The 11,203-nt window shown below is 46.5% G+C and overlaps 1 protein-coding gene across 1 annotated transcript; it reads left to right on the forward strand.

The window, feature by feature from the left end:
* The first annotated feature begins 3,593 nt into the window (after positions 1–3,593).
* Positions 3,594–11,203, forward strand: LOC109999285 (CMP-N-acetylneuraminate-beta-galactosamide-alpha-2,3-sialyltransferase 1). The gene is made up of 7 exons (XM_020654304.3): positions 3,594–3,796; positions 6,960–7,199; positions 7,307–7,503; positions 8,698–8,877; positions 9,106–9,145; positions 9,238–9,357; positions 10,790–11,203. Exons 2-7 carry the CDS (start codon positions 6,975–6,977, stop codon positions 10,997–10,999), a joined length of 972 nt encoding a protein of 323 aa, XP_020509960.1. The 5' UTR covers positions 3,594–3,796; positions 6,960–6,974; the 3' UTR covers positions 11,000–11,203.

Here is an 11,203-nt window from a genome sequence, read left to right on the forward strand (position 1 = left end):
AGCTTGAGGGGATCACGTTATGGACCTCTTATAAACTTCCAGGATCTTGTCTTTAGGTAAATCCTACAGCTATTTTCCTCATGTCTCAGTATGTTTACATGAAGTTAGCAGCGTCACTGTGAGGCGAGTCAGCACGCAGCCTCATCAAACAGAGGACGCCATGGCGCTCAGCTGGAAGAGAGCTCTCGCCATAGCATTGCTCATGTGGAGAAATAGAATAATGTGGAGACAGTCATGGAGAGTAAAGAGAGGACAGCTTCTTATGGTCGCCCTCCAGATGCTTCAGACCCAAACTAATCGTTCTGAGTGCTCTACAGTCCATGTTGGGTTTGGACTTGAAGTTGAACAGCTGAAATGTTGTGGTCATCCTTCAGATATCACAGATAGAGAGAGGGAGAGTCTGCGTCGTAAACGAGCCAAAATGAAAGCTCAGAGTAGGAAATGTTTTTCACTCGCTCGTGACGTAGGTCAACAGGAAGAAGGTCCAGTAGTACCTCAGGTTCGTTGGCCGTAGTTAGATTTCTTTTGCAGCCAGCGAGATGGTGACATCCAGGACGACACAGAAATGACAAAACAGATGTAAAATTAAAAAACATGTTGGCGAGAAAGAACTATTTATTACCTACTAAAACATCACTAACTGGAAGGGGAGATATCGCCACCTGCTGGTGCGGAGTGGAATGACTTCTGTCAATAAATGGATTCTTTCTCTGAGCTTTGTACTGGGTCAGGGACAGAAGTCCAGTTTGGCACCTTCTCTGTTTGATGAATTTGTAACAAGACGTCAGGATTCAAGTCGAATCAACACACGCGCTTCAGTAAGAGGTAACTGTTGCATTCCAATGAGAAAAACCTCATTTGGACAATCAGCCTTCTCGGTTATTGGAGCTAATTTATAAAATGGTCTACCCACTGAACTGAAAATGCTACACAGTTTAAATGTTTTTAACAAAGGTATTAAATCATGGCTGAAGGAGAAACAACCTTGTTCTCACACCTAAATGCACATGAGCTCACAAATGTCTGTCGTATATTTCTCTCTTTGTAACTGTATTTTATCCCTGTTGCATTCATAACTGCGCTGTATTTATAACTGAACTGTTTCCTTTTTCTTACCCTTTTTATCTTTATCTCTGTTGTTTCTAAAAGCCTCCCGTGGGCAGGTGTTGCAAATTAGCATTTTGCTATAAACACTAAGAGAAGTGCATCTGGGACTTGTGCATGGTTAAATGTTACAGCACCAATGTTACTCTATGTCCATGTTAAATAAACAATAAATAAATAAACTGTAGCTTCACTTAACATACTGGCTGAAAAATAAGACGTGTTTGAAAAGGAAGAACGTAAAGTTTCTGGATCTAAGCAGTAGTCTTGTGCTTTGAAGCACTGTGACATGTGAAATGTTTGCACCAGGAGAGACTGGTTTCATGAAATATTTCCCTCTGTACAATCCAGAAAAGGAGGAGAGGAGAGGAGGTGTGAGGACAGAGGTGAGGAGGTGTGAGGCAGGAGGAGAGGAGGTGTGAGGCAGGAGGATGAGGAGGTGTGAGGCAGGAGGAGAGGAGGTGTGAGGCAGGAGGAGAGGAGTGTGAGGCAGGAGGATGAGGAGATGTAAGGCAGGAGGAGAGGAGATGTGAGGTAGGAGGAGGAGGGGAAGAGGTGTGAGGCAGGAGGAGAGGAGGTGTGAGGCAGGAGGAGGTGTGAGGCAGGAGGATGAGGAGGTGTGAGGCAGGAGGATGAGAAGGTGTGAGGCAGGAGGATGAGGAGGTGTGAGGCAGGAGGAAGTGTGAGGCAGGAGGCGAGGAGGTGTGAGGTAGGAGGATGAGGTGTGAGGACGGAGGTGAGGAGGTGTGAGGCAGGAGGAGAAGAGGTGTGAGGCAGGAGGAGAAGAGGTGTGAGGCAGGGGGAGACAAGGTGTGAGGCAGGAGGATGAGGAGGTGTGAGGCAGGAGGAGAGGAGGTGTGAGGCAGGAGGATGAGGAGGTGTGAGGCAGGAGGAGAGGAGGTGTGGGGCGGGAGGAGGAGAGGAGGTGTGGGGCAGGAGGAGGAGAGGAGGTGTGAGGCGGGAGGAGGAGGAGAGGAGGTGTGAGGCAGGAGGAGGAGAGGAGGTGTGAGGCAGGAGGAGAGGAGGTGTGGGGCAGGAGGAGGAGAGGAGGTGTGAGGCAGGAGGAGAGGAGGTGTGGGGCGGGAGGAGGAGAGGAGGTGTGGGGCAGGAGGAGAGGAGGTGTGGGGCAGGAGGAGGAGAGGAGGTGTGAGGCAGGAGGAGAGGAGGTGTGGGGCAGGAGGAGGAGAGGAGGTGTGAGGCAGCAGGAGAGGAGGTGTGAGGCAGCAGGAGAGGAGGTGTAAGGCAGCAGGAGAGGAGGTTTGAGGCAGCAGGAGAGGAGGTGTAAGGCAGCAGGAGAGGAGGTTTGAGGCAGCAGGAGAGGAGGTGTAAGGCAGCAGGAGGTGCAGAAGGTGTGAGGAAGGAGGAGAAGAGGTGTGAGGCAGGGGGAGAGGAGGTGTGAGGCAGGAGGATGAGGAGGTGTGAGGCAGGAGGAGAGGAGGTGTGAGGCAGGAGGATGAGGAGGTGTGAGGCAGGAGGAGGAGGAGAGGAGATGTGAGGTAGGAGGAGGAGGGGAGGAGGTGTGAGGCAACAGGAGAGGAGGTATGAGGCAGGAGGATGAGGAGGATGAGGAGGTGTGAGGCAGGAGGAGAGGAGGTGTGAGGCAGGAGGAGGAGGAGAGGAGGTGTGGGGCAGGAGGAGGAGAGGAGGTGTGAGGCAGGAGGAGAGGAGGTGTGGGGCAGGAGGAGGAGAGGAGGTGTGAGGCAGGAGGAGAGGAGGTGAGGGGCAGGAGGAGGAGAGGAGGTGTGATGCAGGAGGAGAGGAGGTGTAAGGCAGCAGGAGAGGAGGTGTAAGGCAGCAGGAGAGGAGGTTTGAGGCAGCAGGAGAGGAGGTGTAAGGCAGCAGGAGAGGAGGTTTGAGGCAGGAGGAGGAGAGGTGTGAGGCAGCAGGAGAGGAGGTTTGAAGCAGGAGGAGTAGAGGTGTGAGGCAGGAGGATAGGAGGTGTAAGGCAGCAGGAGAGGAGGTTTGAGGCAGCAGGAGAGGAGGTGTAAGGCAGCAGGAGAGGAGGTGTGAAGCAGGAGGAGTAGAGGTGTGAGGCAGGAGGATAGGAGGTGTGAGGCAGGAGGATAGGAGGTGTGAGGCAGGAGGATAGGAGGTGTGAGGCAGGAGGATGAGGAGGTGTGAGGCAGGAGGATAGGAGGTGTGAGGCAGGAGGATGAGGAGGTGTGAGGCAGGAGGATAGGAGGTGTGAGGCAGGAGGATAGGAGGTGTGAGGCAGGAGGAGAGGAGGTGTGAGGCAGGAGGAGAGGAGGTGTGAGGCAGGAGGAGAGGAGGTTTGAGGCAGGAGGATAGGAGGTGTGAGGCAGGAGGAGAGGAGGTGTGAGGCAGGAGGAGGTGCTGGAGGTGTCTTCGAGCCTCTGCAGCAGGTATGTATGTATGAAATGAAAATGTATGAAAATATGTTCCAGATCACCCTCTACAACCTCAGAGTCATGGCAGTTCGCCTCCGCCCTTGGTAACAATCAAGCACTCGTAGCATAACATATTCAATTTCTCAGCAGGTAATGTAGGTTTGAAGACACACCCGCACCACAAAACAAACATCCTTCATCGAGGATGTGACAGCCCTGGTTGGGTCTACGAGGACAGGGATTCAGCAGCCCTTAATTTTTTGGCTGCGACGCTCTTACATGGACTCTTAGTCTGATATAAAGACAACTCCTGGAACTGGACCTGAATCCAAATCTGCTATCAGGTAGGACAGATTTAAAACACGTCCAGAAGTAGAGAGAGAGAGAGAGAGAGAGAGAGAGAGAGAGAGAGAGAGAGAGAGAGAGAGCGAGAGAGAGAGAGAGAGAGAGCGCCTAGTGGTCACTGCATCAGGACATTTTGGTAAGGCCGTGAGTACATGGGCTGATAAATCCTGTAGGACTTATTACAGCATAAGAACAAACTTGTTCAAACTCAACCCTCCAATAAGGATTTGGATCAAAATTTTCAAAAGTGTGATTGAGCCAATTCTGTTATACGGAAGTGAAGTCTGGGGTCCATTAATCAACAAGCAGCTCTGGCACTCAAACCCAGTGGAAAGAGTCCATCTGGAGTTTTGTAAAAACATATTACGAGTCCTCAGAAACTGTCCAAACCACGGCTGCAGAGCCGAGCTGGGCCAGTTCTCTCTACTGATCCACATTAAAAAAAGAAGGATGACCCAAATATAAAGACATTAGAGACACCTTCTTTCCCAGATTTAATGATCGAATCCCCGGCTTTCTTTCCCTGGAGGGTTCTATTTAGGTTAATCAAATCTATTCAACTAACTTTATTCATCTGTTAGGAACTTCATTTGTGTAAAAGAGCATCAGTGCGCATACAGCTAAACACAAAAACAACAGCAGAAACACACACATACAAGTGGCTCTCTTAAAAGCATGATAAATAGGTCATAAATAATTGTTATAAGCTGTTATTCAATGTTCTTCATGTCACAATACATGACTGGTCACAATATAAGACATGTTTACTCATGCCAATAAAGCCATTTGAATTGAACAAAAAAGTGAATTGAATTGAATTGAGAGAGGGGGGAGAGAGAGAGGGAGAGAGCGAGAGGGGAGAGAGACAGAGACAGAGACAGAGACAGAGGGAGAGAGAGTGTGAGAGAGAGACAGAGAGAGAGAGAGGGGAGAGAGAGAGAGAAGAGGAGAGAGGGGAGAGAGAGAGAGAGAAAGAGGGGGGGAGAGAGAGGGGGAAAGAGAGAGGGGAGAGAGAGAGACAGAGGGGAGAGAGAGAGAGACAGAGGGGAGAGAGAGAGACAGAGGGAGAGAGAGGGAGAGGGGGAAAGAGAGAAAGAGAGAGAAGGGAGAGAGAGAGAAGGGAGAGAGAGGGAGAGGGAGAGAGAGAGAGAGAGAGAGAGGGGGGAGAGAGAGGGGGAAAGAGAGAGAGAGAGAGAGACAGAGAGAGAGAGCGAGGGAGAGAGAGAGAGAGGGAGAGGGAGAGAGAGAGAGGGGAGAGAGAGAGAAAGAGGGGAGAGAGGGAGAGACAGAGGGAGAGAGAGAGAGAGAGAGAGAGAGAGAGGGGAGAGAGAGCGAGAGAGAGGGAGAGGGAGAGAGGGAGAGAGAGAGAGAGAGAGGGAGAGGGAGAGGGAGAGAGGGAGGGAGGGAGAGAGAGAGAGGGAGGGAGAGAGAGGGGAGAGAGAGAGAAAGAGGGGAGAGAGGGAGAGATAGAGGGAGAGAGAGAGAGAGAGAGAGGGGAGAGAGAGCGAGAGAGAGGGAGAGGGAGAGAGAGAGAGAGAGAGAGAGGGGAGAGAGAGCGAGAGAGAGGGAGAGGGAGAGAGAGAGGGAGAGAGAGAGAGAAGAGAAGACGAGAGAGACAGAGGGAGAGAGAGTGTGGGTGAGCGAGCCCCCAGGCAAATTGTGGTGTGATTAAAAACTTGATGAACTGTGTTTGTTGTAAATGACTTCATCAGCCGCTCCGCTCGTCAGCTGGAGTCCATAAAGCCTGAAAATCCTGCTCTGTTTATTATAAACACATTATTAAGAGTCCTGTGTGTGTGTGTGTGTGTGTGTGTGTGTGCGTGTGTGTGTGCGTGTGTGTGTGTGTGTGTCTGTGTGTCTGTGTGTGTTCATGTTGCTCCGTGATGATGATGTCGTGCTCGTCCACACTTCCTTAAATGAACTTCTCCCCTCATTGTATATCTTGTGGGCGTTCATTTTTAAACTGTTTTTCTGTTGGCATGTGGAAGATGATGAGCGATAATAACAGGTTGTCAGACAAACAGATGAAAAGTCAGGTGAAAGTATTCCAGTTGGTCCTCATTCCTAAATGTAGACAGGCTGAGGCAAAGGGGGTAGCAGCAGCTCGTTATTAATAACCCTTTCACGTCAAACAGGAGGCTGTGAGAAGGTCGAGTTCAGGAGAGAAAACAACTTCACAGGGTGTGGTGTGATACCTCATGCCTCAGGGAGGCAGGTGAGAGAGAAATTGTCCTGGGTGTGGCAACGTCTGAAGTATGAAGACAGACTGATGCGGGGGGGGGGCAGCTCATCATGGAGAGGGTGGGCTGTGATTTTGTCCTTCATCCTCCTCTCAGCCGCCGTCCCTCCACAGAGCGAGCCTCATTTAGCTGGTTGAGCCCGCTGACCTCAACAGTCTTAATGCCCCGACAAAAAACACCTGAAGGAGAATCTGTGCTCTGTACTGACAATACGGAACTGCATTGTTTTTGTAAGTGACAATGGGCGCTACCTGCACACCAAAAACCCTAAGGGTGAAAAGCGGTGAGACACATGTTTAAAAGTAGAAGGGCGGCACGTTAACTTCAACTCTCTATTTATTTATTCATTCATTCCACTTAAACTGTATTCTTTCAGTCACCACAACTGTCTATTTATTTATCATTATTATCATTCATTCACTGAACAGCAATTGCTCTGGCCACTTTTTGCATATTTCTCTTTCATATAGCCACAAATATATTTTTGTTTTTGTAAACGCTGCTGTAAAGGATTGCTGCTAACAAAGTTTCGTTGTGCCCTTGCATACAATGATAATAAAGATTGTATCTATCTATTTACATATTTAAAGGTACAGACACAGAAACAGCCTGTTCTGAGCAGGGCTGAAATAGAGGGGTTTATAGGCATGATCAAATACAGGATCAGAGTGGATTTATAACAGGAAACTTCACACATGTTTTGAGGAGCTCTGACATTTAATTACACTGAAGAGGAGGAGAATATGTGACCTTTAACCTGTACTGATACGAGATGAACTTGCACCACAGAAAGAATATCAAAGACGAATATCCAGATTAACCCTCATCAGCTTTTCATTTCTATATCATTGTGATTATTCCATCTTTGAAGTAGTATGAAGGTGTTTCCATCCCCCTGATAATGTCTCTGCTCTCGTCACAGACTCCCACAGAGAAGATGAAGACCATAGTGAGGCTTCCCCTTCTGCTGTGTGCGGTTGGCTTGTGTGTGTATATGAGAGGGTACGTGTTGCAGGAACCTTTTCTGCATCAAACCACCTGGGACTGTGAGAGCAATTCATCAGCAAAGGATCCGTGGTTCAATGAGCGTTTCAACAAATCAGTTAAACTCTTTATGTCTCCAAATGACCGTCTACCAGAGCGAACCTTTCAGTGGTGGAGGGTAAGTGACCTCTAATACATCATTACATCTTCATCTTATCCATATACTGGACTAACTGATGTGTGTGTGTGTGTGTGTCTGTGTGTGTCTGTGTGTGTGTGTTTTAGCGCATGCGGGGAGAAAAGGGTAACTTCAGTGTGTATGAAGAGGCGGTGTCCGGGGCGTTTCAGGTCCTGCCTCACTCTCCTAATGTTCTGGAGCCGACCCCCCGGAGCTGCAGGAGTTGTGCTGTGGTCGGTAACTCTGTCAGCTTGAGGGGATCACGTTATGGACCTCTTATAAACTTCCAGGATCTTGTCTTTAGGTAAATCCTACAGCTATTTTCCTCATGTCTCAGTATGTTTACATGAAGTTAGCAGAGTCACTGTAAGGCGAGTTAGCACGCAGCCTCATCAAATGGAGGACGCCATGGCGCTCAGCTGGAAGCGAGCTCTCGCCATAGCATCGCTCATGTGGAGGAATAGAATAATGTGGAGACAGTCATGGAGAGTAAAGAGAAGACAGCTTCTTATGGTCGCCCTCCAGATGCTTCAGACCCAAACTAAACGTTCTGAGTGCTCTACAGTCCATGTTGGGTTTGGACTTGAAGTTGAACAGCTGAAATGTTGTGGTCATCCTTCAGATAGGAAGAGGGAGAGTCTGCGTCGTAAACGAGCCAAAATGAAAGCTCAGAGTAGGAAATGTTTTTCACTGGCTCGTGACGTAGGTCAACAGGAAGAAGGTCCAGTAGTACCTCAGGTTCGTTGGCCGTAGTTAGATTTCTTTTGCAGCCAGCGAGATGGTGACATCCAGGACGACACAGAAATGACAAAACAGATGTAAAATTAAAAAACATGTTGGCGAGAAAGAACTATTTATTACCTACTAAAACATCACTAACTGGAAGGGGAGATATCGCCACCTGCTGGAGCGGAGTGGAATGACTTCTGTCAATGAATGGATTCTCTCTCTCTGAGCTTTGTACTGGGCAAGGGACAGAAGTCCAGTTTGGCACCTTCTCTGTTTGATGAATTTGTAACAAGACGTCAGGATTCAAGTCGAATCAACACACGCGCTTCAGTAAGAGGTAACTGTTGCATTCCAATGAGGAAAACCTCATTTGGACAATCAGCCTTCTCGGTTATTGGAGCTAATTTATAAAATGGTCTACCCACTGAGCTGAAAATGCTACACAGTTTGAATGTTTTTAACAAAGGTATTAAATCATGGCTGAAGGAGAAACAACCTTGTTCTCACACCTAAATGCACATGAGCTCACAAATGTCTGTCGTATATTTCTCTCTTTGTAACTGTATTTTATCCCTGTTGCATTCATAACTGCGCTGTATTTATAACTGAACTGTTTCCTTTTTCTTACCCTTTTTATCTTTATCTCTGTTGTTTCTAAAAGCCTCCCTGGATCTAAGCAGTAGTCTTGTGCTTTGATGCACTGTGACATGTGAAATGTTTGCACCAGGAGAGACTGGCTTCATGAAATATTTCCCTCTGTACAATCCAGAATTAATGGTGGTAGGATCAAAGGATTTGAGGCAGACGTCGGGAACAAAACCACTCATCACATCATGTTCCCTGAGAGTATGCAGCACTTGGACAACACCACTCGTCTGGTCATGTTTCCATTCAAGACAGCTGATATCCGTTGGATTGGGAAGGCCATATCCACAGGATATTACGGAACGTGAGTCCGATTTTATACACACATAACTTTGTCTTTCATAAGACCAGGTATGAGTATAACGGGACTAAGCTTTGTAAATCAATCAATCTTTATTTCACATCACAGAAATTGACAAAGTAGACCTAAACTTTTTCATCAGACACTTTCTCTGCATCAGTTCACCTGTATAGGCTTTTATAATTTACCTGGAAATGAAGTATTGAAGTTTGAAATGTCATGTCTCAACAGCCCACACTTCAGAGCAAAGGTCAGAGCCAACAAGGATTTGGTGAGTATTTTCAGTTGATTGATTGATGATCAAATGTATTGGCTGTAAAAACGTTCATATAAAGTTTGAGGTGTGTTTGTGATTCTTAACAGGCGATGGTGGTCAACCCGGTCTTTATGCAATACGTCCATGAAGCATGGCTGGAAAAGAAGGGCTATTATCCTTCCACTGGATTCATGACTTTGGTTCTGGCCCTGCATCTTTGTGATGAGGTGAGTTAAATGTGTCAGTACCCCCCTGGTGCCTCCCCCTGGTGTCTCCCCCTGGTGTCTCCCCCTCATGTCTCCCCCCATTTAAAGTCTTTCAGGCGTGTTTGGATAAATAAAAACGGTCTCATGTTTAGAGATAGTAGTGGGCGATCTTAGATCGTGAAGGATTTTAACTTGCTGACAATCTGCCAAAGCAGAGAGATCGTAGAACCAGGCTTATATGTTTATTCTACCATGCTGCAGTTTATGCTCCTACACAGACGCGTCTCTCCCCTCCCTCCTTTCTTGCTCCGCAGCGGTGAAAACAAAACTTAAAAGTAAAGTCTGCAAAAACAACTCCATCCCGGTTATATGCAACTGTTCTGATATTTTCATTCAAACCGACACGCTGTGAGCAACAGTTAACTTATCTGCATAGTTTGCACAGTTAAGATTAGCCTACATCTCGGATAGCGACACAAGAAACTGTTTAATGAGCCGGAGAGACGTTCACAGTCTGCAGAGAGACAGACAGAGCGGAGCACAGACAGTCAGTGATGGGAGATATAATCCCGGTGTTTAAAATGTTGCTGTCGGTGTTTTCTGCTCTCTCTCAGTTTTTTAAAGTTACTATCAAGCCTCTCCACCCGAAGCTCACCTGTTGTGATAACGGAAACTATAGGGATTAGGCTAAACGATGTTATAAAGCAGCAGGCAGGTGAGAGTGAGTAACCATGGTGACTGTCTGTCTGTCAATCAACAATGTCCCGCCCCCTCTATGAATTAAACTATTCTGTCAGTAAAACTTACTTTTATAATGTGTCACAGAATAAACACATTCTGTATTATGTTTGATTAATATAAACAAAACTAAAGTTAGTCCACTGATGTCGTAAAAAACAACAAAGGCTGCAGAGCCTGTATGAAGCTACAGCTGTAGGAACTCTGCAGGGCTAAAATAGAACAGAAACACAAGAACTCGAAGTCTACATGTTTTTAAATGAATGCATCACTGCATGAAAATGTTCCTGATGAACATAAAAAGAGGACACATAACTAAATCATAATTTCAAAGTGGTGAGGAAAACCTTCAAATTGTGCATAAATATTGATCAAATTGAGGGAAAGACATTTCTGTTGCTAAAGATGTTCTGGGTGAGACCTCCTACAAAGATGTTTTTTATAGATTAAACTTGTCAGCGCAGTTTTTGTCTATTGAAAAACATTATACAGGGAAATAAGTTTGGTTGAACTGGTCAGTAACTTACAAATTTGTCTAAAGAACAGTATGAAAAAAATTGTGATAAAATTGTGATCGTGATTTTGCCCAAACAAAATCGTGATATGATATTTTTCCCATATCGCCCACCTCTATTTAGAGATATACACTGTTATGAATATTTGTGATTTGAAGAGTTTGATCTTTTTCAGTCATGTTTGTTTGTTTTTTTCACAGTTACACGTGTTTGGTTTTGGAGCAGATGAAAATGGAGACTGGAACCATTACTGGTCCTTAAACGCTTGGAAGCTTATCAAAACTGGAGGCCATCCCGGAGAATTTGAGTACCAAACCATCGAGAAGCTGGGGGAGCATCGAATAATCCGCTTTTATCGTGGCTGGGGTCCTCATGCTCTTCATTTAATGCACAAGGAGAGCAAAGTGTAAGGCTGAAGACATGGGACTAATTGTTCATCATCAGGGATGTCAAATGAGTCTTTCTAAGTTAATCGCAAGTAATCATACTTTTCATTGATGTTTGAAATTCACAGTTTTTATGCTTTTATTTTGTATTTTTGTTGGGGGTACTTTACTTGCTGTTTTAATTGAACCCTGCTTTTATTTTTGAAATAAAGTAAGGAACCAGAGTGA

The sequence above is a fragment of the Labrus bergylta genome, chromosome 5, assembly GCF_963930695.1.
Source record: "Labrus bergylta chromosome 5, fLabBer1.1, whole genome shotgun sequence".
NCBI lineage: Eukaryota > Metazoa > Chordata > Actinopteri > Labriformes > Labridae > Labrus > Labrus bergylta.